This window comes from Dermacentor silvarum, chromosome 6, assembly GCF_013339745.2.
Source record: "Dermacentor silvarum isolate Dsil-2018 chromosome 6, BIME_Dsil_1.4, whole genome shotgun sequence".
NCBI classification, from domain to species: domain Eukaryota; kingdom Metazoa; phylum Arthropoda; class Arachnida; order Ixodida; family Ixodidae; genus Dermacentor; species Dermacentor silvarum.
Window position 1 is genome coordinate 185,825,944 of NC_051159.1, and position 24,120 is coordinate 185,850,063.

Here is a 24,120-nt window from a genome sequence, read left to right on the forward strand (position 1 = left end):
GTCCTGAAGCGTCTGAGAGTTAGTCGAAAGAGGGGCGCTGGATTCTGTACCACGATAATACCCCTGCTCACTTTGCATTGATAGTGCGTCAGTTTGTGACACGCAATTTCATCACTGTGCTCGAAGGCCCTTCCTACTCGGCGGATTTGGCCATGAGTTCGGAGGACAAGAACAGGAACGGGACATTGTGTTTCTCAAGTATATAATTTTTGGCTCTTCCACAAATCTGCATCTGTATTTGGTTTCTAAAATATAACATGCAGGCGGACGTAAGGTATCGTCGTTACATTCTGTCAATTACATTCTGAACTTGCAGTACACATGTTTTCAGCCACCAATCTGCTATAGGCAGTCACTGCTTGAACGAAAAACTGTGGCCCGAGGGCATACGTGTTTCCCTATTCTGCGTGAAAAAACGACAGAACGGCCTGTTCAATGTAAGTACGATGTGCTCTTTGATGGAAAGACGTTCGTGGCACTTCTTGGCTGTGTCGATCAGCGCTCTGTTTGGCTGAACAACGTGCGGTACGTGAACGCGTCTTAGTTCAGTACTTGTAAGGGAAATGCTTCCAGTCTGCACTGGCATCTTTGAACGCTACACAACAACGGGCAATATTGTCATCCGTTTGACTGAGGTAGTAAATGAGCGGGTGGTTTCTTTACCCAAGAAAATTTCGCTGTCCTTTGCGCGGAAGCATCTGCTGATATACGGCCGTTCTAAAAGTCGTTCATCAAGTAGCGCAGTTTATTGTCGCCGCCGCGGTTTCCGCTCTGTTCAACTGTCGAAATTATAGCCGTGGCCATTTTTTGTCACTCAAGCCTTGCAGCTCGCCCGGCGGGTATCGGACGCTGCTGCTGCAGCAACGCGGACACGACGAGCCGACCAACCGTAGCATCGTTTGTTCTCCGATGTGGAAGAGGAAAGGGAGAAGCGGGGGCCGCTGTCGTTCTGGTCGCTTATCGCCAGCATTCGGCGCTCAGTACTGCCGGCACGGAGGAATTGCCGCGCAGCGGTTAGCGGGATTATCGGGATCATTCGGCGTCTGTTTCGAGCCACTGTTCTCTGAACGCGCTTCTTCCTGCTCCCCCTCGCCATTGCGTGTCGTCGCAACGCCAGTGTTTACTGCTTGCCACCTCTGTTCTCATTGTGCCCACAAAGAAGAGAGGGTTATGTCTCTTGTCAGGGAGTGACGACGGTGGTCATTTGATACCCGTGCGCGCACGAGTTGTGGGCCGGAATGTTTTCTGTTATCACGACTTGGGTTTTTGCCAGGCAAGCGTCATTCTTCCCGCAGGAATAATTCGTTTTTATCTCTCCCGTCGTTCCTGTTTCCGCGCTGTTTCCATCTCTCATTTTGCGACATTGTGCGGTGGCATTGGCTTTCTGCGGTAGCGCAAGATTTTTGTTGCTGCGCCTGCCGTCAGCCTCCCTCCACAGAGCTCGCGTCAGATAACGTATAATTAGTCATGCTTCTTGACAGCTGATTCCTTCTTTTTTCCTACACCTTATTCTAGAAACTGAGGAAAACCGCATACGCAGGAAAATGCGGTTTTTCTGCTTTTTGTATGCGTAAGATGGGGTCAGCTGTTGCAAGACAGCCGTCATTGGAGATCGCTGGGAGATGCCTTTGTCCTGCATTAGACATAAATAGGGTGATGATGAAAAACCACACTTTTCCGTGGTCTGCCCTCGCTGTCATAGATGGTCTTATGCTTCTCAGGGTGCTTTCTCACGCATTAAAGTTCGAGGGAATCTACCGATTGCGAACAACAAGCTTAGTTTTCCCAAATAACTCAGTCCTAGTCGATTTTGTTGAGTGTGACGCGGCTATATAAATCTTAAATACAGGTTATAAATTGTAGCACCCCTTGCTTCGGGCCCGGGCCGCAGGTCACAACTCGCTGCGCGTTCAGCGCCGGTCAAGGAAGAGGAATTCAGCTACCGGCCGCGCAGCGTGTGCAGCGCGATAAAAAAAAGAGTAAAAAGAACAGTTCGAAACCCAACGCTGTCGGAGCAGGGTCGGCTTCGCTTTAGCTTCGACAATGGCATCACAGAGGTTTATTGAAAAGCAGCACCTATACCGACCAGGTTGGCATCAAAGAGGTTCATTGAAGAGCTGCACATGATTGGCGAGCGGTTGGTGTCGAACGCGGTTCCCTCAGCCATAGAGTTTCTCACTATATTACCTAGAGGGAAAACTGGCGCTGCTGCGCTGTGGTATCCATGGGAATGCCGGTATTTTGTGACTTCGGATTGGCATCGTTCTCGGAGAATCAGAAAGCCTTGAAGACGCGCCTGGCTAGCACCGTTCCGCCTTTCACAATGATTCATTTCCGGCTAAAACAGAACGTAAAAGCTGCTTTAGCTTTATTATTACACAATTTTTTTTATATTTTGAGGACCTACTTTAGCATGTACAATTATATGAAACGTAAAAAGCATCAGTTGGCCACTAAAGTTGGAGGGCAGACTATAAGATTATCGCTCGCTTTGGAACAACTTGCCGTCTGTTCTTGCTTTTGTTCGCTTGATTCTGCATTGTAGGTGAGTAAACTTTATTGAGAGATGTAATATGGGCGAATGAAAGCCTTTTATGTAGATTTTAAGAACGCGTTTTTGTGTAGCCATATCCACGTTTTAGACGAAGCCTCGTACAACACCAGCCAACACAAGCCTCGCAGACACATATCCCATCATTCCCCTTGACGGCACATCGCCCTTTAAGAAACTCGCTTAGACGGTGGCGCCAGATTACCCTCTAGGTGTTATAGTGAGAAACTCTGTGCCCTCAGCAGAACAGGATCCATTGGAGCACGGACTACCAGGGACCTGAGCTGGCCGGGAAGCGGTTATATCCGGACATTAACATAGACGACATATAGACGCCGGTAACTGCGTGAAGTATGTTAAGAATGCTAATCGCATAAATACCTTCTCCTGAATAGTTCCAGGAAAAAATATTCAGGAATGCTCAGGAAGATACAGCGACCAGGAGGTCAACGTGTAGGTCTTGCTTCATGCAGCTACTTTTGAACACTACATACAAAAGTAACGAGACACAACCCATCGAGTTTCCTACAAAAGGCAACACTGGCACTGCGATCATTCAGCTATGATGGTCACCACGTGACTTTGTCGCACCTTCGTGCTTGTCACTTTACACGTTGTGTTTATTCATTTACTACACTGTGTTAGCATTCATTAGCACAAATTTCGAAGCAATGCTTTTTTGTTGTGTGTGTGCAGCAAGCACTGATACTCTGTTTACGTGCATGATCGTTGTGAATTATGGACTTAATAACTCAATATTATGTTGTACATGGTCAGTATACAAAATCTCAGAGCTGTTTGAAGCCGGAAGGATGAAGTTTAGGGAAAATCGTGGAAAAGCATTTCCCCGCTGGTTGAACCATCCTGCTTGCAGCTGCCTAGTTTCGTGGGGAACAACTCTGTGGCTACAACAGCCACGTTGCTGCACGCTCTTTACGATGGACGAGTATTTCTTTTCTTCAGAAATGTACTTTTTGCCAGTACGGCATCGGCCGCAGACGATGTCTATTTATTGGTTTTATACGATGAGACAGCAAACCTCTGCGTCAAAGCATTTCTGGCGTTAACGAAACCGTTCTCCGAGATACCGCGAAACCTAATCTATATTGGAAAGTTGCGCAACGAGGTTTAGTCTATGCATTGTTACGGTAGTGTTCATTAGTAAGATGACCTCATTATTTGTTTCATCGTTTTGTTTGCACGGAAACATATCCCGCAGAACGATTGTGTAGTATCATGCGCGCTCTATTATTAGTATACATTGTAGCAGTTTCTTCAGACTAGTCTGAACAAAGCATTTTCCCTTCTCACTGCCATTAGCCCGTTTTTATCCTACGTTGATGCCGCATTATAATCAGCTTGGTATATTGATATAGATGCGAATGAGCTGAATGTGCGGTCGTCTACGAGATGGCAACGCGCTGATCAATCTCTGCTTCGTGCACCCTTGCTCGCTCGCTGCAGGCGCAGGATTCGTACGTGTCCTCCCCGTCGAACGGCCACGGCGCAGCGGTCATGCTCCGCCTCAACTTCCGCCTGGGCGAGCAGCACTTCAGCAAGGGCGAGCTGCGCCTCAAGTGCGTCTCGCGGCAGCTGCGCGAGTTCACGGCTGCCAGCGAGCTGCGTGTGCCAATCAGCGACAAGCGCCACAGCTCGGGCCTGCAGGTGTACTTCGCAAGGGGTGAGGGCTGCTTTCACGGCGACACTGGGGCATTATAGCTGCTCAGAAGGTACCTCATTGTATGGGCCTGGCGACAAGCATTACCTAGCCACAAAAAGAAATGTTTCCGACATACATTATTTTCTTATTACCCCAGCACGCCTATTCTATCAGCCTCTTCCCTCAATTCTCGAGAATCGTCTTATTTATATATCTGTAATTTTGCGAACTGTTCCTTGCCTCATTCCAGGGACTACGCGGTAAGTATATTAATATGGGTAGTTGGGTTCCTGCCAGGCTTCGTGTAGGGCCTCCTCGCCCAAAAATAAATGTGTCACCGACCGTGGGATCCAACCTCTATCTTCCAGCACACCAGCCCGATGCGCTTACTATCAGGCAACAACGTCTTTTTTTTTTACTTTTTACTGTAACAATTCAGCCACAATCGCATGTATCTCCTGCCAAAGCCAACGAGCTCCTTGAAACGTTTGGTGCGTGCACCATTTGCAAATTTCTCGCATTCTTCTTTCGTGACAGCTAGCGCTTTGACACGGTGTGTTAGATTGCACCGCCGTCGTAATGAGCCCACATTCCCCTGTTCTTTCGTCGTAGCAGTTAACGCTACGTAGAAACTGTGCGACGTTGCTCCACATGTGTGATCGGCCTACGTCTAACAGATTTTAACGCTTCTTCGCCAGACTGCAAATCCCAACGTCGATTAAACATACATCACATAACACAGACATAGATGTACGTACTGTTGTATAACTCTTAGTCACAGCAGATGACGTCACTGTCAGTGTTGCTGTCACTAGCGCCTCCGTCCAGTACATACGTGGAACCCAACAATCAGCATGTCGTAAACTTGCGTCGAACGGCCGGAGTAGAAATGCCGTCCCCGTCGTGCGATCGTCATCGCTGTCGCTCTCCTGCAGCTTTCGTTACGCAGGCTCAGTCGACATTGCTCTCCTAACACGAACACGTTCGCCCATCTGGTCATGATTTAGAGAACCGCAAACGATGCGAGGTAGCCTGCCTCCTGGAAAATGCTTCGCATAACAGCCAGCCCCACAGTGCGTGGGTTATGTATAATTTTTTTTACATTATTCTTTATTTTGCTGTTAATGCTTCCTTTATTTCTGTGCTCGCACTACCTATTCGGGGACGAAGAGCGTCTCGAAAATAAAATTAGTCGCTTGCACCGAAGAAGCAAGAAATATCACCTCCATTAAAATACAAGGCGTTACCATTCAAACCATTGAAGCTGATTTGTTTTTGAGCGTCTTCATTAACCGTCATGTAATGATTTAACATGGTTGACACGTTGGCGAGTTGGTACAAGTGCATGGCGAAATGAGGGTAGCGCAAAAAACAAGAACTAAGAAGGTGTCTATTTTCGTCGCCCTTGTTTGCCCTCATTTTATCAGAGTGCTTGAACATCGGCTTATCGGGAAATTATACTTCCCTACTGTAGTCTTTCACGGTAGGTTTCAATATTTGGTAAAGGGACCAAGAGTGCTCTAACGAGGGATGTCACGTCAGCCAGCGTTTGGATACGGAGAATTGTTTTCGTTAGCCCATAATACCCCGGTGCGTAAAGCCAGCTGATGGGTTGTCGAAGTGCTAAAAAAAATGGGGGGGGGGGGGGGGGGTTGTTTTGATAGCGAAGGAACCAGGAGGGGTATTGATGCCGGTTGTACGAAGAAGTAAGGGTACCTGACACGAGCGGCCAAGAATCTGCACGTGTAAGCAGGGGTTGCTAATCCAGTAGGCCTACTTTTGCCAGGACACAGGAAGCAAGAACAGATAGTGTTTGGTTATTTGAAAGACGAGCACTACAACCTTAGAAAAAGGGCTTAAATGAAACCGTTGGATTAGGACGCCTTCAGTTAAATAAAGTGTTAATGATAAGTGATAGCAATAAGTACGAATACACGTCTTATCGAAAGCTGAGAGAGAAACAAATTGACCACATATTCTTCTGGTACGACGTAAGATCTGGTACGGACCAGAATAACGGGAAAGTAGTTTTTCCGACAAGCCGACGCGACGGGAAGGCGTCCAGAGAGGGACAAGGGTGATAAACGGTGGTCTCGGTGCCGAAGGTCGTAGCGTCGCTTCTGAGACTGTGAGGCGATGGCGGGCCACCTCTCGGACCTGAGAGGCTAAGGCAATAGCGTCGCGAGCGTAACCAGTGCTGGGTGATTGTGCTGTGGAAGGTAGCAACGTGTCAAAGGGCAAAGGTGAGGTCACGGCCATATAAATGGTAAAATGATTAGAATCCGGCAGTGTCGTGACGGGACGAGTTATATGCGAAAGCGACGTCCCAGTCGCGGTGATCGTCGGAGACGTACATTACATGGCCAGCATTTGAGTTAGTGTGCGGTTAAGTCGTTCGGTGAGGCCGTTCGTTTGAGGGTGGTACGCGGTAGCAAGCTGGTGTTCTGTAGAACAGGAGCGGAGCAGATCATAGACGACCTTCGATAGAAAGTAGCGGCCGCGATACGTAACTGGCGAGGGGCGCCGTGGTGCAGGGTGACGTCGTATAGTAAGAAGTCGGTGACATCTGTAGCGCCGCTGGTTGGCATCGCTCGTGCAATGGCATATCTCGTGGCATAACTCTTTCGTTACCGTGGGAAAATGTGCCACTTTTTGTAGGATTTCGTAATTAGTTTTTGTAGTACGCATTATCATGGTTACAGTGCCATGCTATATATCAATACAAAGCTAAATGAACGTATTTTCTAAAGATATTACTTTTAAAAACAAATGTTAAGGTGTAAGAAGTAATAATATTCATGAAAAACAAGGTTCATTGAAAATTGCACAAACATTTTCAATGTGGGACTCATAACACAAAAGCAGAAAAAAAGAAAAATAATGCGAAATATACAAAATGTTTGCAAATCAATTGCCTATAAAAGAGGAAAGTTGGGATTGTCTAACTCACAAATCATATGAGGTACACATTTTTTTCTGCATAGTAGAAAGTGCCTTGACCCATCAGGTGCCACAATTATATTTTTTCTACTACAAAATTTTCAAACACAATACTGCAATAGCTATCAGTAAAGAAAGAAAGAAATGAGCTGTTGAACCATGGGCATTTTCGAAATTTATGCTAAATTGAAATTCAGAAAAAAAATCTCAAATACAAAACATAACTCTCAACATGGCACCAAAACAGCGCAACGTATGCCTTTACCATAAAAAATTGTAAATTGTGTAAGCAACAAATATAGCTTCATATTACAATGTTTAGTATTAGCAACAAAATGTATAACCATATCTCAAAGCTCTAAGATGTGGAAAAAAAATAAATTCCTAAGGTTGGCGTGGCACTGGGCAAAACAGTTTTTGGCTGTAGCGCACAAGCAAACATTGCAGGTTTTACAGATGACATTTGTTTTATGGTCAAGTTCCTTGTCGTGATGGGAGTTCTTGCATCTTCTCAATTTTTGTAATCTTGCTTGCACTTGCTTTCTCTCGCTTGCCCGTGTACACATAAAATTGTACGGTGTAGCCTGTCTGAGGGTCAGCGAGCACGCACAACTTGTACCCCCATAGGACTGCTTCTTCAGGATTTGCGTCCACGCATACTTATTTGTGTTCATGCAAATCCTATTTATAACCTCTGCTGTGAAAAACATCACAAAACTGTCGATCGCCTTTGTGAGCCGCTTTGCTTCACTGCGCAGCACCATTCCGAGGCCTGGTTCTCTTCTTGGGCTAAACATCACTCCCTGCTGGGCAACAGATCTCCACCACATACGGTGGAGACACCGTAAATAAGAGATATAATATTGCCAACATCCTTACGACATCTCAAGCGGCCTAAAATATCTGTCACCTAGAAAACGGAACTTGCTGCCGAACACCTGACGACAATCCGAGCTTGTTTTGTGAGTTTCCGTCGTCCGAACTAAAATCCGACGATCAGATATAATCTTCGGAGTCACTGCTGCTATAAACTGCAGAATAATCACTTGCAGACACGACAGAATCGCCAGAAAAACGTTGTTCGCGCAAGGGTCCGGTGGATTCATTGTCTTACATCTTCGTGAACAAAACAAGCGAACCGCGCACTTTGAACCGCCGTTAAAAATCGCCGCTCCGCGAGAAAAAGCAAACTATGCAGGAAATCAAAGATTAGTGCTTATAAAATGCACTAAATGTCGCAGCTAGTCCATAGGAGCGCTGGTATTTTTAAATTTTTGTGCGGAACCTATTTGTCACCGGTGACCCAAGTTCTACAGGCGCGGTAAGAAACTGTTGCTACAGCAATCCATTTGTTTCCTTTAATGGAAATTGGAAAGTGGCCAAGGAAGTCGAGGCTCACACGGAAGAATGGCTCTGTAGGGATATCAATTGGTTGAAACAAACCAGCAGGAGGCATAGCAGGTGTCTTCCGGCGCTGACACAGGTCGCAGGAAGCGACATAACGGCGCACAGAGCGATAAATGCCGGGCCAGAAGAATCGGCGCCGCAGGCGTTCTTAAGTACGAGTGATGCCCAGATGTCTAGCAGTAGGAGCGTCGTGAAGTTGCTGGAGCACGACCAGTCGGAGATGCTTTGGAGAAGCTCCGGGCCATCAGGACGAGCGCTACGACGGTATGATTTCATGCAAGGTGAACATCCGGAGGGACGGGTCATTGGGCGAGGAGCTTAGGCGTTTCATAAGTGTTCGAAGAACAGGATCTTTGCGTTGCTCGTCGCTAATATGGAGAACGCCGGAGAGGGACAGAATACTGATGTCCGAGTTTGCATCGGTATCGCCCGGTTGATCCACGGGATTGCGGGACAGGCAGTCAGCGTCTTTATGTAGGCGCCCTGACTTATACATAATAGAAAATGTATATTCTTGTAGACGCAATGTCCCACGTGCAAGTCCTCCAGTTGGGTACTTCAAAGAGGAGAGCCAGCAGAGGGCGTGATGATCGGTTACGACGCAGAAGCTCCGACCAAAAAGGTACGGTTGAAATTTCGTGACTGCCCATGCGAGCTCGAGACATGCCCTCTCAGTAATGGAGTAATTTCGCTCGGGCGTGGAAAGAACGCGGCTGGCGTAAGCGTTGACGCGGACTTGGCCCTGTTGACGCTGAGCGAGGACAGCGCCGATGCCATGACCACTCGCGTCAGTTCGTACTTCAGTGGGCGCAGAAGGGTCACAGTGTGACAGAATCGGGAAGTTGTAAGCCGCTCAATCAGGGCAGAGAAGGCTTTCTCCTGCAGGGGTCCCCAAGAGGAAGAGACATCTTTCTTAAGAAGGTCAGTGAGAGGGCGAGCGATGTCGGCAAATTTTTTCGCAAATCGCCGGAAATAAGAGCATAAGCCCAGAAAACTACGGACATCGTTTATTGAACAAAGTACAGTAAAATTTCGCGCGGCGGGAACTTTCTATGGGTCAGGTTGGATTCCGGCGGCGTTTACGAGATGGTCGAGCATGGTAATTTCACGGCGACCGAGATGGAACATAGAGGAGTTTATCTGAAGGCCAGCCCTGCGATACACGGGAGTATGGTCATGAGGCGCCGTAGGTGGCACTCAAAGTTCGGTGAAAACACAATCACATCGTCGAGGTAACAGAGGCACGTAGACCACTTCAAGCCACGCAGGAGAGAGTCGATCATGTGCTCGAATGTAGCTGGTGCATTGCGTAATCAAAAGGACATGACTTTGAATTGGTACAGACCGTCCGGTGTGACGAAGGCGGTTTCCTCGAAGGCGACCCGCTGCGCGGGAGTCAGATACGCTACCACTGAGCAACGCAAGCGCTTGCTATCAGGTAGCGGCAAAATGCCCTATAAACGCGCCCTAGGCAGGTCCGCAGGCGCAGACGACGAAATGCGATTTAGACGAGGCGCGCAATCGACGTGATCCCGAGCCTCCGCCAGTATGGATGCGTCATCTACGAGTAGTTTAGGCGCCTGCAAGCGTAGAGCTACGTGTGCGGCTACAACCAGGCATCATCGGGCTCAGCAGACTGCTGTGCAGTGAGCATTACAAGCCGCAACTCGCCGTCGACGCGGGGCGGACAGTTCAGATCGTTCTCGTCAAAACGGGGTGAAGATACTTTGCCGCGAAGACCCTGTTGTGCGTGAGAAGAGCTTGAGTTTGGCCTAGTTGGTGTTTACGGCATGACATGTTGACCGCTAAAGGAAAAAGACAGAGAAAGAGAAACACAAAACGATGACACGGGCGGTAACTTGCAACTGATTTATTCACAGAAACACGTAGGACAGAAACACGTAGACAAACATGACATGCGCAGAACGCAGCACCGAGTCCACTCATCAGCCTAGCGGGGCAACCACTTATTAAAAAAACATATCTCTGATTCAAACAGCTTAACGGAGGTATCGCTAACACAGTCTTGACCTTTCTTTCTTATATGATATGCCTCCGTCAGTTCTCGCGCCGTCTGGTCCTGGCTTCTCCCCAGAATCTTTATCTCCTTGAAACGTGGTTCACAGGGGCAGTCTTTGCAATGCGCAGGCAAATGCGCCAATTCGTCTGTCTTAAATTTTTTGCTTAGGTTCCCTGGCTCTATCATTAAGGCACCGCCCCGTCTGCCCTATGTAAGACTTGCCACACGTCAGGGGGATTTCATACACAACTTCTACATTGCATTTGGCATCCGACTGGACATGATTCTTGCCACAGCCTCGCCTTTTAGGTTCTCTGGAGGTGCGAGGGCAGAGCCGCGCCAACTTAAAGGGCGTTGAAAAGACAAGGGGGACGCCATACCTGCCTGCCACCTTCCTTAGGTTGTGACTGACCTTATGAATATAAGGTACCACTTCAGGTCTTACGATCATAGTGGTGGTCCTCCCGTGTCGTCGTTTTGTGTTTTTCTTTCTCTGTCTTTGTCCTTGTTTAGCGGTCAACATGTCATGCACCCTGTTGTGCGTGGTGCCGAAATTGGAGCTACTCCTGAGCCGCTCCCCCAACTTACTCCTTGATTGTGCTTCGTGTGCCGCGCAGGCCTGTGACTTTTTTTCTTTACTAAGACAACCGGTGATGCCCATGGGCTACTGGAAGGTTCAATGATGTCCTTGTCCATCATCTTGTCTACCTCTTTCTGTATGATGGTCCTTTCTGTTGCGGAGACCCGAAATGGCCGCCTATGAATGGGACTGGCGTCACCGGTTTTGATGCGATGCGTAACAGATGTCTGGCCATGTGGACGGTCGTCCAAATCAAAGATATCCCGATAAGATGACAGAAGGTGACAAAGAGCTGTTTTTTGCTCGGAAGGAAGGGGCAATCATCTTACTGTACTGAAGAAGAACGAGCAGTATGCACTGCTTCGAGAAAGACGACGAGCCTTGTGCCTGTGTTGCATGAGCTGTGCAACCTCTCGCTGCAGTGCTTACGCTGTAATTAATTAGAGTGCCTCTCTACATTTGGTGGAGGTGCTGGGCCATTTTCCGACCTGGAACTCCGCAGCCGGACGCTCCCTCCCGGTTCTGCCATGACTGAGGACGCCGCGCAGCCCGATCCCCCCCAGACATCGCCTGTTGTCTGCTCCGGTGCTCTACGCCAACGCGATCCTCCTGTCTTCAGCGGCACCGATGATCATGACGTCGAGGATTGGCTCTCCTCATACGCCCCAGTGAGTGCGCACAACAAATGGGATGACAAAGATAAGCTGACTAACGTCATCTTCTATCTTTCTGGAGTCGCTCATCTCTGGTTCCGGAATCATGAGTCCGACCTTTCCACCTGGACAGCATTTACTAATTGTTTCAAAGAAGTCTTCGGTCGCCCTGCTGTGCGAAAGCTTCGTGCGGAACAACGCTTGCGTGGTCGCGCTCAGCAAAAGAGTGAAAACTTCGCCAGTTACATTGAAGATGTCGTTGACCTTTGTCGGCGCATTAACCCCACTATGCCAGAAAGTGAAAAGATAAAGAATGTCATGAAAGGCATCGACGATGATGCCTTCCAGATGCTCTTGGCGAAAAATCCTCGAACGGTTGGCGAGGTGATCACCCTGTGCCAGCGCTACGACGAGCTCCGCAAACAACGCCTCACTACGCGCCGAGCTGCCGCGCCGGACGACACGGTTTCGGCCCTAACCGACAGTTTCCATGCTGATCCCGCCCACTCCTCGTTCCTCGACCAAGTCAAACAATTCGTTCGAGAGGAAGTCGCGCGTCAACTGTCACTTTTGCCTGCTACCCGGTCGTCTGAGTCTTCCTTGTCTCCGGAACTACGTCGGGTCATACATGAACAAGTCAGCGACGCACTACCTCTCGCTCATCAGCCACCTTCAGCGCCGGTTCCGCTCACGTACGCTGCCGTCGTCGCCAGTCCAAGACCTCCGCCTGCAGTTTCGCACTACCCACCCACAAGCGGCTTCTACGCGTCGCCTTCTGCCGCTGCAAACTACATGCCTAGAAGCGACTTCTGTGCGCCTCCGCAGCCCCTACGCCCGGGTCAGCATTGTGCACCCCAGCCTGGGCCCCCTGTTCACAATCCATGGCCTACCCAAGACAATCGGCCTATCTGCTACGCGTGTGGCTTTGCTGGCCACGTGGCACGATTTTGCCGCCGGCGGGGTTGGTACCCTCCTGATACTCCGAGGCCACAAGTAAATGGACCTGACTCCCAGTCCCGCTATGTCCCACCTGTTCCGCACTTCGGTTCCTCGGCTCCTGCTCCTCAAAGTTTCACCACTCGTCGGTCTCCATCTCCCCGTCGATGTTCCCTGTCCCTCCTTGTCCCCCCCCGCTGTGGAGGAAAACTAAAAGGCGCAGTTCCGGAGGCAAGAACTGCGATCTCATCGAACTGATCAAGCCCTCGTTTATTCCCTACGAACGTCATTGAAGTTTATGCGGAAAGTATCGCCGTTCACGCGCTTGTCGACACCGGTGCCGCGGTGTCAGTGATTGCCGACCAGCTTCGCCGTACGCTCCGAAAGGTCACGACGCCGTTTTCTTCTATTTCGCTACGTACAGCAAGCGCTGAGCCAATTGAGCCTGTAGGAACTTGCACCGTCCGTGTCGCCATACAAGACAGTTTATATCACATTGAGTTTGTTATTCTTCCCCGCTGCTCTCATACCATCATTCCAGGATGGGACTTCCTCTTTTCTCATCGTGCAGTTATTGATTGTGCCCGTGCAGAACTTGCGCTGACTCCATTTTGCGGAAGTCTTTCGGAAGATTTGCCTCTTTCTTCTGCTAGAGTGTTCGTCGCCGCCGACACCGATATCCCTGCTTTCTCTCCCGCCCTTGTGCCCGTTACCTGTGCTGCTTTCTACGATTCCACAGTTCTCTTCACGCCGTCGAAACTTGCTGCACGTCGTCATCTCTTCTTGCTTCCCTTCGCCATCCTTCCCATTCGCCAGAGCTCCAGCGCACTTTACGTTTCCAATCCTTTTTCGTGTACATCAAGCCTACGACATGGCGAGTGCCTCGGGTCTGCTGACGAATTTGAGACGGGCTTTCTCTACGATGTGCCTGATGACTCGACCCCTCTTCAGGTTGATGCTATGGCTCTTCCTGTCTCTGCGTCTGAGCCAGCATGTGACAGCACGTTTGCTCGGTGTGTTGAACTGAACCTCACTCCGAGTCAGCGCTCGCAGATCGTCGCCCTGCCTTACCCGATTTCGCACTTCTTTTGACCTCCAACAACAATGTTTAGGGCGTACAGCTACAGTCGTTCATCACATCGACACCGGTAGCCATGTGCCACTACGGCAGCGTCCATACCGTGTGTCCGCGACGGAGCGCCGTGTCATCGACGAGCACGTAGGCGACATGCTTCAACGCGGCGTGACACAGCCGTCCCACAGCCCTTGGGCCTCTCCAGTAGTGCTGGTGAAAAAGAAAGATGGGACAATTCGTTTTTGTGTGGACTATCGACGCCTGAACAAGATAACCCGAAAAGATGTCTATCCTCTCCCCCGTATCGACGACGCACTGGACTGCCTCCAAGGCGCTGAATTCTTTTCGTCCTTAGACTTGCCATCTGGTTATTAGCAAGTCCCGGTGGCTGAGTCAGATCGCCCGAAAACGGCATTAGTTACGCCTGACGGCTTATATGAATTTACCGTGATGCCCTTTGGCCTGTGCAATGCGCCTGCCACATTTGAAAGAATGATGGATAACATCCTCCGCAGGTCTCAAATGGCAGACATGCCTTTGTTATCTCGATGACATTGTCAACTTTTCCCCGGACTTTTCTTCTCACCTGCTCCAACTCGAACGCGTCCTCACTTGCCTCGCCGATGCTGGACTCCAGCTCAACATCAAGAAGTGTCGCTTCGCCACCCGACAGCTAGTCATCCTTGGCCACGTTGTTTCGAAAGATGTGCTTCCAGATCCTACCAAACTCTAAGCAGTCGCCGAATTCGCACGACCAAAGAACTCCGCAGCTTCATCGGATTGTGCTCATACTTTCGCCGTTTCATCCGCAACTTCGCCACTATAATAGCGCCTTTGACGCAGCTTCTCGCGGGTAACCCTGACCTCTCGGCCTGGTCGCCAGTTTGCGATGCCGCATTTACAACGCTGCGTCGTCTTCTAACCTCACCCCCGATTCTCCGTCATTTCGACCCAAGTGCACCGACAGAAATTCACACGGATGCTAGTGGTGTCGGCATTGGCGCTGTTCTCGCGCAGCGAAAGACTGGCTTCGATGAATACGTCGTTGCCTACGCCAGCCGCGCACTGACGAAAGCGGAAGCCAACTATTCCATTACAGAAAAAGAATGCTTGGCTATCATTTGGGCCATAACTAAATTCCGCCCTTACCTCTACGGCCGCCCATTCGACGTAATAACTGACCATCATGCCATCCTTCAGGTCGCCTCGCTCGATGGGCGCTCCGCCTCCAAGAGTACGACATTCGAGTGCTGTACCGCTCTAGGCCGTAAAGATTCGGACGAGAATGCCCTGTCCCGCTCCCCTGTGTCAGGCCAGCCCAAGTTTTCGAAGGTACCAATATGCGAGTCCTCCCTTACTGCCACGGACATGCTTTCGGAGCAGCAGAAGGATCGATGGATTCTCTATATGCTGGCTTTTCTGTCCAACCCATCAGCGCCTTCGTCTGACCGTACACTGCGTCGCCAAGCACACCACTTCGCTGTTCGTGACAGACTCCTATACAGCCGTAACTACCTCTCGGACGGCCGCAAATGGTTACTCGTCGTCCCACGGCAGCTACGTTTGGACATATGTGCAGCGTTTCACGATGACCCGCAATGCGCGCATGCAGGAGTACTAAAAACGTACGCGCGCCTGCGACTCCGTTATTACTGGCGCGGCATGTACCGATTCGTCCGCCGATATGTGCGCTCCTGCCTCGCTTGCCAACGCCGCAAGAATACCCCTTGTTCCTCAGCTTCCCCATTGAAACCATTGCCTTGCCCAGAACGCGCCTTTGACCGCGTCGGAGTGGATCTTTACGGGCCCCTGCCGAGTACTTCAGACGGCAACCGCTGGGTGATTGTGGCGATAGACCATCTAACGCGTTACGCGGAAACTTCGCCTCTGCCCAGCGCATCTGCGCGTGATGTTGCATGGTTCCTTCTGCGTAACATCATACTTCGCCATGGAGCCCCCAGAGAATTGCTCAGCGACAGAGGCTGTGTCTCTCTCTCTGAGGTTATAGAAGCTCTACTCAAGCAATGCCACGTAATTCACCGCACCACTACTGCATACCACCCGCAGACTAATGGGATGGCTGAGCGCTTTAACCGTACTCTTGGCGACATGTTATCCATGTACGTCGCATCCGACCAGACCAATTGGAACCGCGTTCTACCTTTCGTGACGTATGCTTATAACACCGCCATACAGAGCACTACGGGATTTTCCCCGTTCTTTCTTCTTTACGGACGCGAGCCTTCCTGCACCATGGATACCATCCTCCCGTATCGCCCTGACACAACGGAGTCTACTGTCCTGTCCGAAGCTGCTGCACACGCGGAAGAATGCCGACAGCTCGCCCGCACATTTACTACGGAAGACCAGCAGCGACAGAAGCACGGTCGGGATATTCCCGCCTGCCCTGCACCCTATGCCCCTGACTCACTAGTCTGGCTTTGGGTTCCCGCCGCCAGCCCTGGACTTTCACCCAAACTCGTTTCCAAGTACCAGGGTCCCTACCGTGTGGTCTGTCAAACGTCTCCTGTGAACTACATGATAGAACCCCTTGAGCCACCTTCGGATAAGCGCCGCCGAGGGCGCGACATCGTGCACGTTCAGCGGCCTTACTTCGACCCCCCTGTGCTATCCTGCGCGTAGGTCGCCGGGACGGCTCCTTTTCTCCGGGGAGATAATTGTACTGAAGAGGAACGAGCAGTATGCACTGCTTCGAGAAAGACGACGAGCCTTGTGCCTGTGTTGCATGAGCTGTGTAACCTCTCGCTGCAGTGCAATTACGCTGTAATTAATTAAAGTGCCTCTCTACATTACAAACATCGTCCGCAGGTGTCGAGCACGAAGGAATGAGTGATAAAGGTCCGTTGGTACTGAGGAAGGATTCAGAGGTGAAAGAATGGATCTCAAATTCTTCAAAAGGAGTGATATGCGCTATGGCGATACCGTGTGGCGGCACATGCGTCGAAAATCCAAAATTGAGGATGGGCACGCGAGCGCAGTTTTCGAGGATCCGGATTATGGTGCTCGGTAGGGCCATATTGCGCGACAAAACTACGTTAGTAAGTGGCGACACAACGTACTCGCCATCAGATGATGATATATGGATTTTATTGGCGCAAGGGCCAGGGATGGCCAAAGAGCGCCAGTACTCGCCATCAGGTACGGGAGGACAGGCCGTCAGGAGGACATTTGTAGCGGCCTGTGGAGACAGCCTTGCAAACTTGGTAGAACATAAGTGGTTTGAAGCACAAGTTGTGGCGTCGGCAGGAAGTGGCAGATCCAACTACAACACCTGCGGAGCAGTCAATTTGGGCCGAGTGTTTCGAAAGGAAGTCGAGGCCGAGTCGAGGCCGAGTCGAGGCCGAGGACGATAAATAAAACAACGGTATAATGAACCCCAATGATCACACGTGCTGTGCACATTCCAAGAACAGGTGAAGTACTCCCATCGGCTACTCGCACAGTGCACGGTACGGCGGGCGTCAGAACCTTTTTGAGCCTTCGGCGGAGAGCAGCGCTCATAACGGAAAGCTGCGCTCCTGCGTCAACGACAGATGTAACAGGAACACCATCAACTTCAATGTCCAGTAGGTTTCCACGTGTACGCAGGGTCAACAGAGGATTTGTGTGCCGGGTCGGAGTTGCAGCTTCACCTCCGGAAGCTGCACCGCCTAGTTTCCCGAAGGGAACCGACCGGTTGCAGACGGGGACGAAGAGCGGCGAAGAAGAGGCGAACGGGACCGACGATCTTGCGGAGACGGGGAGCGGCTGGATCTTGGTGGAGCACTGTCGGCGTTGATGTTCCTAGTCGGCGTGTAGGGCGAGAAAGTGCGATTGTCTGGAACTTGGCGGTAGTGACTCGGAGGCGACCACTGAGGAGGCGACGACCAGCGGTTGCGGCAATGACTCGCGATGTGTCCAATACCGGAACAATTAAAACAGATGGGTCTATCATCCGATGTGCGCCAGTCAGCTGGGTTGCGACGGAGTGGCGGAAAGCTTTGCGTCTGGGAGCGAGTGGCCGGAGAAATCTGGTAGGTGTTCATATGGTGGACCGTGCAGAGAGATGGAATGCCCAAACTCGCTATTTCCTCCCGAACGACCGCTTGTATAAGCGAGATAGCGGGGACGCTTTCCCGACAAACGGAACGAACTGGAGCAGGAGCCATGGCCTCAAGCTCACGGCGAATGATGCGCGTTATATCTTCCGGTCCTGTCGGGTGAACGAACCGCCGCGGGTCTTCTCACGAAGATGTCGCGGCTGTATTGGGCAATCTGTCGAAAGTTTTGAGCAACGCGGCGGCCCTTCACTAGTTCGAAGCGCCGGCACTCCTTTATACTTGCCTCCACAGTGGCACACTCCTTACACATCAGGGAATTGACGGCCCCATCGTCTGCAATACCAAAACATTTAGTATGTGACCAATCTAGTCTGCCTCGGTCATGTTGTTATCAGCCTTGCTACAGAGGGCCAGCACATCCTGTATGTACACGACATATGATTCTGTTGACGTCTGAGTGCGGCACGCAAGTTCTATCTTTGCTGCCAACTGACGACCGTCAGGTCTGCCAAACAGGTCTAGCATTTTTTCTTTGCAGACATCCCAGCTTGTTAGGTCAGCTTAATGTGTATCGTACCGTTGCTTCGCAGTTCATCTCAGATAAAACATCAGGTTTGCTAGCATCATTGTTGGATCCCACCTGTTGTCGTATACTCGCTCGTACATCGCAAGCCAGTCCTCGACATCGGCGTTGTACGTGCCACAAAATGTCCCCGGGTCCCGCGGATGAGTGAGTATGACCGTTGGCACGAACTGCTAAGGCGTTGTCGGTTGTGTCGCTTGATCTGCCATTGTGGCGGCAGGTAGATGACGTCCGCTGCGAAGTTCCTTGATTGCACCCCACACCTCCACGAAAATGTCGCAGGTAGAAAGCAGACCCACGAGTGTAGAATAATGTATATTTACAACTGATGTATATGGCGTTCAGGCAACGACCAGAGTCTTTGTCTTCCTCTAGGTCGTTTGTTCGTGTCACCTTCTTCTTTCCCTTCACCGTAATGAAAACACACAAATGGAAACAGCACCGTAATTTATATGTTATATGTTAATAAACTAATTACTACGCAATTAATCATAACTCTGACACAGCTTGACAACATCGGCCACGGTGAGAGGGGACTTCGCGAGAAGCATCTGAAAGACGTCATCGTCGATTGTGTGCTGAATTCTAGCAGCCTCTTTCATTGAAGCGTCGACACGCTTGCACAGGTCGACGACGTCCTCGATATAACTGGTAAATGTCTCACGAGGGCGTTGCGCCCGAGCGCACAAACATTGGCGCGCAGCTTCCGGCGGGAGGGTGGCCGAAAACGTCCAAGAACGACGCTTTGAAAGCGGGCCAGGTCTCAAAGTCCGTTTCGTGGTTCTTGTACCACATGTTTGCTACGTCCGAGAGGTAAAAGATGACGTTTAACTTCGTGGTGTCATCCCATCTATTGTGCGTACTCACCCTCTCGTACCATGTGAGCCAGTCCTCGACAGTCTTGGTCGTGGTCGACTTTGCCACTGAACACAGCGGGGTCTCTTTGGCGAAGCGCGCCGGAGCACAGTACGGCCGGAGGTGGTGACCTCTGCGGCACCGCATCGGCTGGTAAGGTCAACTGTAGCGTGCGGGATCGGAGTTCCAGGGCGCAGGCGTTCAGGACTCTTCAGCACATCCAACATCTTGAAACGAGGTTTATTGGATGTGGGGCGCGAATCAAGAAAGGTCCGCAGCGAAGATCACTAGATCAGGTCGAGCATTGTCTCGCGCACAGCGCGTCGGCTGTCCTCCTCTTCTTCATTACAACTAAGACAATAAATTTGCGAAAATTAGCCTGAGTGGAAAAAAAGTGGCAGCTCTGCCCGAAAGGCGAAGAATTGATAGCAATAGAAAAGATAATGACAACTACACCAAGTAAGCTTCGTATTTTTATCGGCAGTATTAATTGCAGTAAACACTCACTTGCAGGTTAAATTAACAAGCGTGGTGTCGCGCGCGCGCGGGAATACATGAACATATCTTACTCGATGCCCTCGAAACGAACACTCGCTTTCGAAACTCTGGCGGGACCAAGAGTACCGGCAAGCAAAAACTTCGTGCTCCCTCACGCTTTACCGCCTGTAGGAAAGTTCAGATTACGCTACCTCCAACATTACAGGGGCGCGGGAACACAGCGCGCACGAAGCCATCAGCTATCTTAGCTTGCCCTTAGCCTTTGTTGCCACCGCAGAGTAGGCGCTGAGACGAGCATCATAGAGGGCTGCAGAAAATAGCGCCTCTTTCCTACTACAATCACTCTCTCCAAGATACTGCGCGTGGGCCGCGTATGCGCTCAGCCGCGCAGACAGCCATGCGCCGCCGTGGCCGCTCTAGAGGAGGAGACGCAGGCTGGCATGCCTCCTCTAAAATGCGTTCCTAATCACGTGACCTCCAACATTGAACGCATGGGAAGACAGCGTACATCTAGCCACCATCCTTCTCGGCTCACCCTCGCACGTTTCTCTCACTCCCGCAGCATACGGCGCCCGGGGCGCGATAGGATCTTATCGCGCTTCGACTTTAGTGGTAAGATAACCGCGGCGGCGAAAATTCACATGGAGTGTGTATATAATTGCCATCGAGATAAATAAAGTCACAGGCCTGCGCAGCCCACGCAGCACAATCACAGCGTAAGCTGCAGTAGCGGCTGTAGCTTAATTTTCTGCGCACATGGTCTTCGCGGCGAAGTCTCTTCGCATCGTATTTACGAGAACAATTTGAACTATCCGCCCGGCTTAGACGGCGAGCTGCGGCTTGCGCCGCAACACGTCGGGCTTTGCACAGCGGTCTGCTGAGCCAGACGTTGCTTGGTTGCAGCCAAGCAATTTTACCAGAGGTTTGTACCTACCGAGGAGGCGCCTTAACATGTACCGAAGACTAAACACAGGCATCCAGACTACGTGGCGCACATGGTCACATCCCTTGACGCTTGGCATGATGCGATGCTGTTGATGATGCTGAAGATGATGGTTTACTTGCATCCCCTTCGAAACGGACTGGGGACTGTCAGGTACGCACCCTTTTCCTGGCATCACTCCAGTTCCCCGACCACATCCAATCACCGTCGTATTCCAATTATGGTGCGCCGGGGCGCGTCTACCACCTTACCGCACCCGTCAGACAGGTTGGCGACCCCCACCTCAGGAGCCGCACGTCGAGCTATTGTCTCCCCCCTGCTTGACTCTTCCCGAAAGTGCAACGGGAGGCTGGCACGGTTCCAGGTAGTTGACCTTCGGTTCCGAGCAAAGATGTTTTGCAGTTCTGGAATGTCGTTCAAGACAACCCGTTCCCTCTAGCTGAGCGCTTCCAGGCGAGGAGGCAACGCCGGAGGAAGGTCAACCATTGGACAAGGGAGCCCTTGGAGCGTCCCCATTGGCCGAATATGACTGCAGTTGCACGGACCAATGCCAGGGGAGGAAAATGACTACATCTGAGCTGGCTCGACGATTGGCTGAAAATGGCGTCACCTCGAGAGTCCGAAGGGGTTAAAAGAGAGACCAAGAGAAGAGACATTCCTCTTCTTGCCACGGGCCGCAGCGTCCGATTTGCTGCCGGCCGTCGATAACTTTATGACTGTTCATTTCTTTGTATTATTACTGTAAATAATGTAAATAAACCTTCAATTTCCCCTAACTCCACCTCAACGTCCCCCAACTCCCGCAACCAACGCCTGCATAAATCCAATAGGCCAAATCGTCACCGCCTCCTCACAAGGTGACAAATAGTCACCTAGCCTACTTGAATTAACCAGGTCCAGGTACACGCAGCGTACAACTGCTATATGTAACTGCTACATGTAGGGACACCTGGTGGAATATAGCGCAACGGCAATGCAATGTTCACATGTATCGACGCTACGCGGCGCGCATGTCACATCGCGTGACAAAAATTGGAGGACGCTTAAGCCGCTATTCTGGACATTCCGCCATTTTCTTCGAGGCGTGACGTAGGCGCGACGCTTACAAAATGGCGCTGATGGCCCCGTTTTGCTTTCGTAACGATACGCAAATTTGACGTTTCGCCTAAGAAACTGTAATGTAGGCATTGAACCTAGCATTCTTGATAAAGGAAAACAGTTTTCCTCCCCAGTAAAAATAAAGCCGCTAGCTCAAAGCGTACGATTATTCCATCAAAATCGTTTCTCGCTTCCGTCGTCTGCATGCGCGCAGGCTGTCATCTGCTTCATTAGATAAGATGCGTGTCCTCGGGAAACTGAATGAGTCATCGTATATTGGCGCCCACGCGCTTGCTTTCTACCTTGAGACAACACACGCGACCTACCAGTGATGATGAGCGCACGCTCTAGGCCGCGTTATCGCTATCTCGTGATCCGCAAGTGACTCGGCCCGACTCGTCTGGCTGAGAAGCGGCCGAATATCATCGATAGCGTTGCGCGCGCCACAGGTATCCGCTTGAGCGACGCAAACGCCGACACTGCCATCTCTTGTGCACTTCGCTGCTTACTCGCACCGCGAGAGGAAACTTCAAGGCGCCGTCTTGCGTACATTTCTTTGTGTAAATTAAAAAGTCACCGTTGTCATAGCCTTTGATGATGCGAAAAGTCATTAATATTGATTACAATACAAACGCAATAGTGAAAAGTGCGAAATGTCGCAGAAAGTTTGCTAGTTTCAACCAATATTATTTCAAATAAACGTGTTTTTAATAAAAATGATGGTGCAAAACACAAATGCCAACACCACCCGAAAGCGATGCAAATGCTATGAGCACGCGTTGTGAACAAAAGATTTTCATCGCCCCAAATGACAGGGAAAATGCGGCGATACGCATGCCTCTCCACTGTCATTGCATATGGCCGCTCATTACCATAATTCGCGTGGCTCGTCGCACCACAAATTATGGCGGAAAATCTCTGCAATGGCGGCCGAGCGCAACGTCACGCAACGTCAAATTGACGTTTACGAAACAGCCCTTCCTGTGACGCTCTTCACAGGATATTCCTTCAGCCAATCAGCAAGCTGACATGCCGGCTATCTTGGGACACCACCACATATTCGCGAAATTGCAGATGCATTGCACGAGCTTCTGCACGCTACCGTCCACTTTCTTTTTAAGCGCTAAAGTCGCAATAGAGGTGCCAAGGACCACAAAAAAGTATTAGTCAATAAAGTTTGCAGCTCCACGTCACGTTTCATCATTCTGACGAAAACGCAAAATTGCATTTAGCAAAACTTCCGTTTCCCGGCACAAATTTCAAAACACGTGACCTCCGGACAGCCAATGAGACAGCCAAGATGGCGGATAATGGCGGCCGTGCAGCCGCCATGTGTGTCCAGAATAGAGCCCTTAGGCTTCGCTTTTAAGAGCGGAACGCGATAGCATTCAAAGATCCCTGACTCCTCCTCACGTCTCCTGACAACTGCAGCTTAAGCAACCGTAATGGTTACCGGGAAACACGGGCGGCTAACGCTATGCACGAAGGCGAGCTTTCTGGTAGAAGCACGGCCTCTTGCGTGCGGCGATCCCGGAGATATTGCACAGCCGCGCCAGAAAAATAGCATAATTTTCAGGTTTCCGTTCTTGTTTCGTAATTTTAATATTTCAGTCTGAGAAGATTTAACATAAAAGGCATGCGCTGTGGGTGTTTTATTTCATGACATTTGTTTGTGGATTGTCATGCTCAAAATTCCGAGGAATAGCCTTGCCAAGAATGCAAGACAAGGTATGAGCAACGTTAATGATAGAATGGTGTGGCATACCTAAATATATATTCGGAGGGCCTGTGTGGTTGGGGATGATTTTCTCCGCCACCCGCCGACGTCGCACGCCGGTTGCCAACGCCGGATTTTCTGCTACACGGGGCCCTTAACGCTATCGCGTTAGAAGGCATGATACGATGCTTAATGATAATGATGATTTAATGGCATTCCTTTCCAACGGGACGGTGACAGTCACCTAGCTTGCTTTGTTTCATCACGTATACCATACATGTTTTTAATTCTTGCATTGTTGTATGTATCTCCTCAATCTTCTTTTCCTTCCACAAACCTTCTTCTTCCCTCTCTACCTCGTACAGCTTACCTATGGAACTGCTACATGGCATGCCACCTGGTGTATTAGTATGCAACTGCAATATAATGTAAGCACGTAACAACGCTACGCGGCGCATATCTAACATCGCATGACAAGAGGCACACTACGATGCTAATGAAGATGATAATGATGATTTATTATTATCCCCTTTGAAACAAAGC

General features: G+C 50.3%; 1 protein-coding gene across 1 annotated transcript in view; it reads left to right on the forward strand.

Moving 5' to 3' along the window:
* LOC119456541 (uncharacterized) overlaps positions 1–24,120 on the forward strand; it is a 491,108-nt gene that overhangs the window by 446,317 nt on the left and 20,671 nt on the right. The window contains exon 7 of the mRNA XM_037718374.2: positions 4,016–4,232. Within this exon, the coding sequence (XP_037574302.1) occupies positions 4,016–4,232 (217 nt within the window). The remainder of the gene's footprint in view (positions 1–4,015; positions 4,233–24,120) is intronic.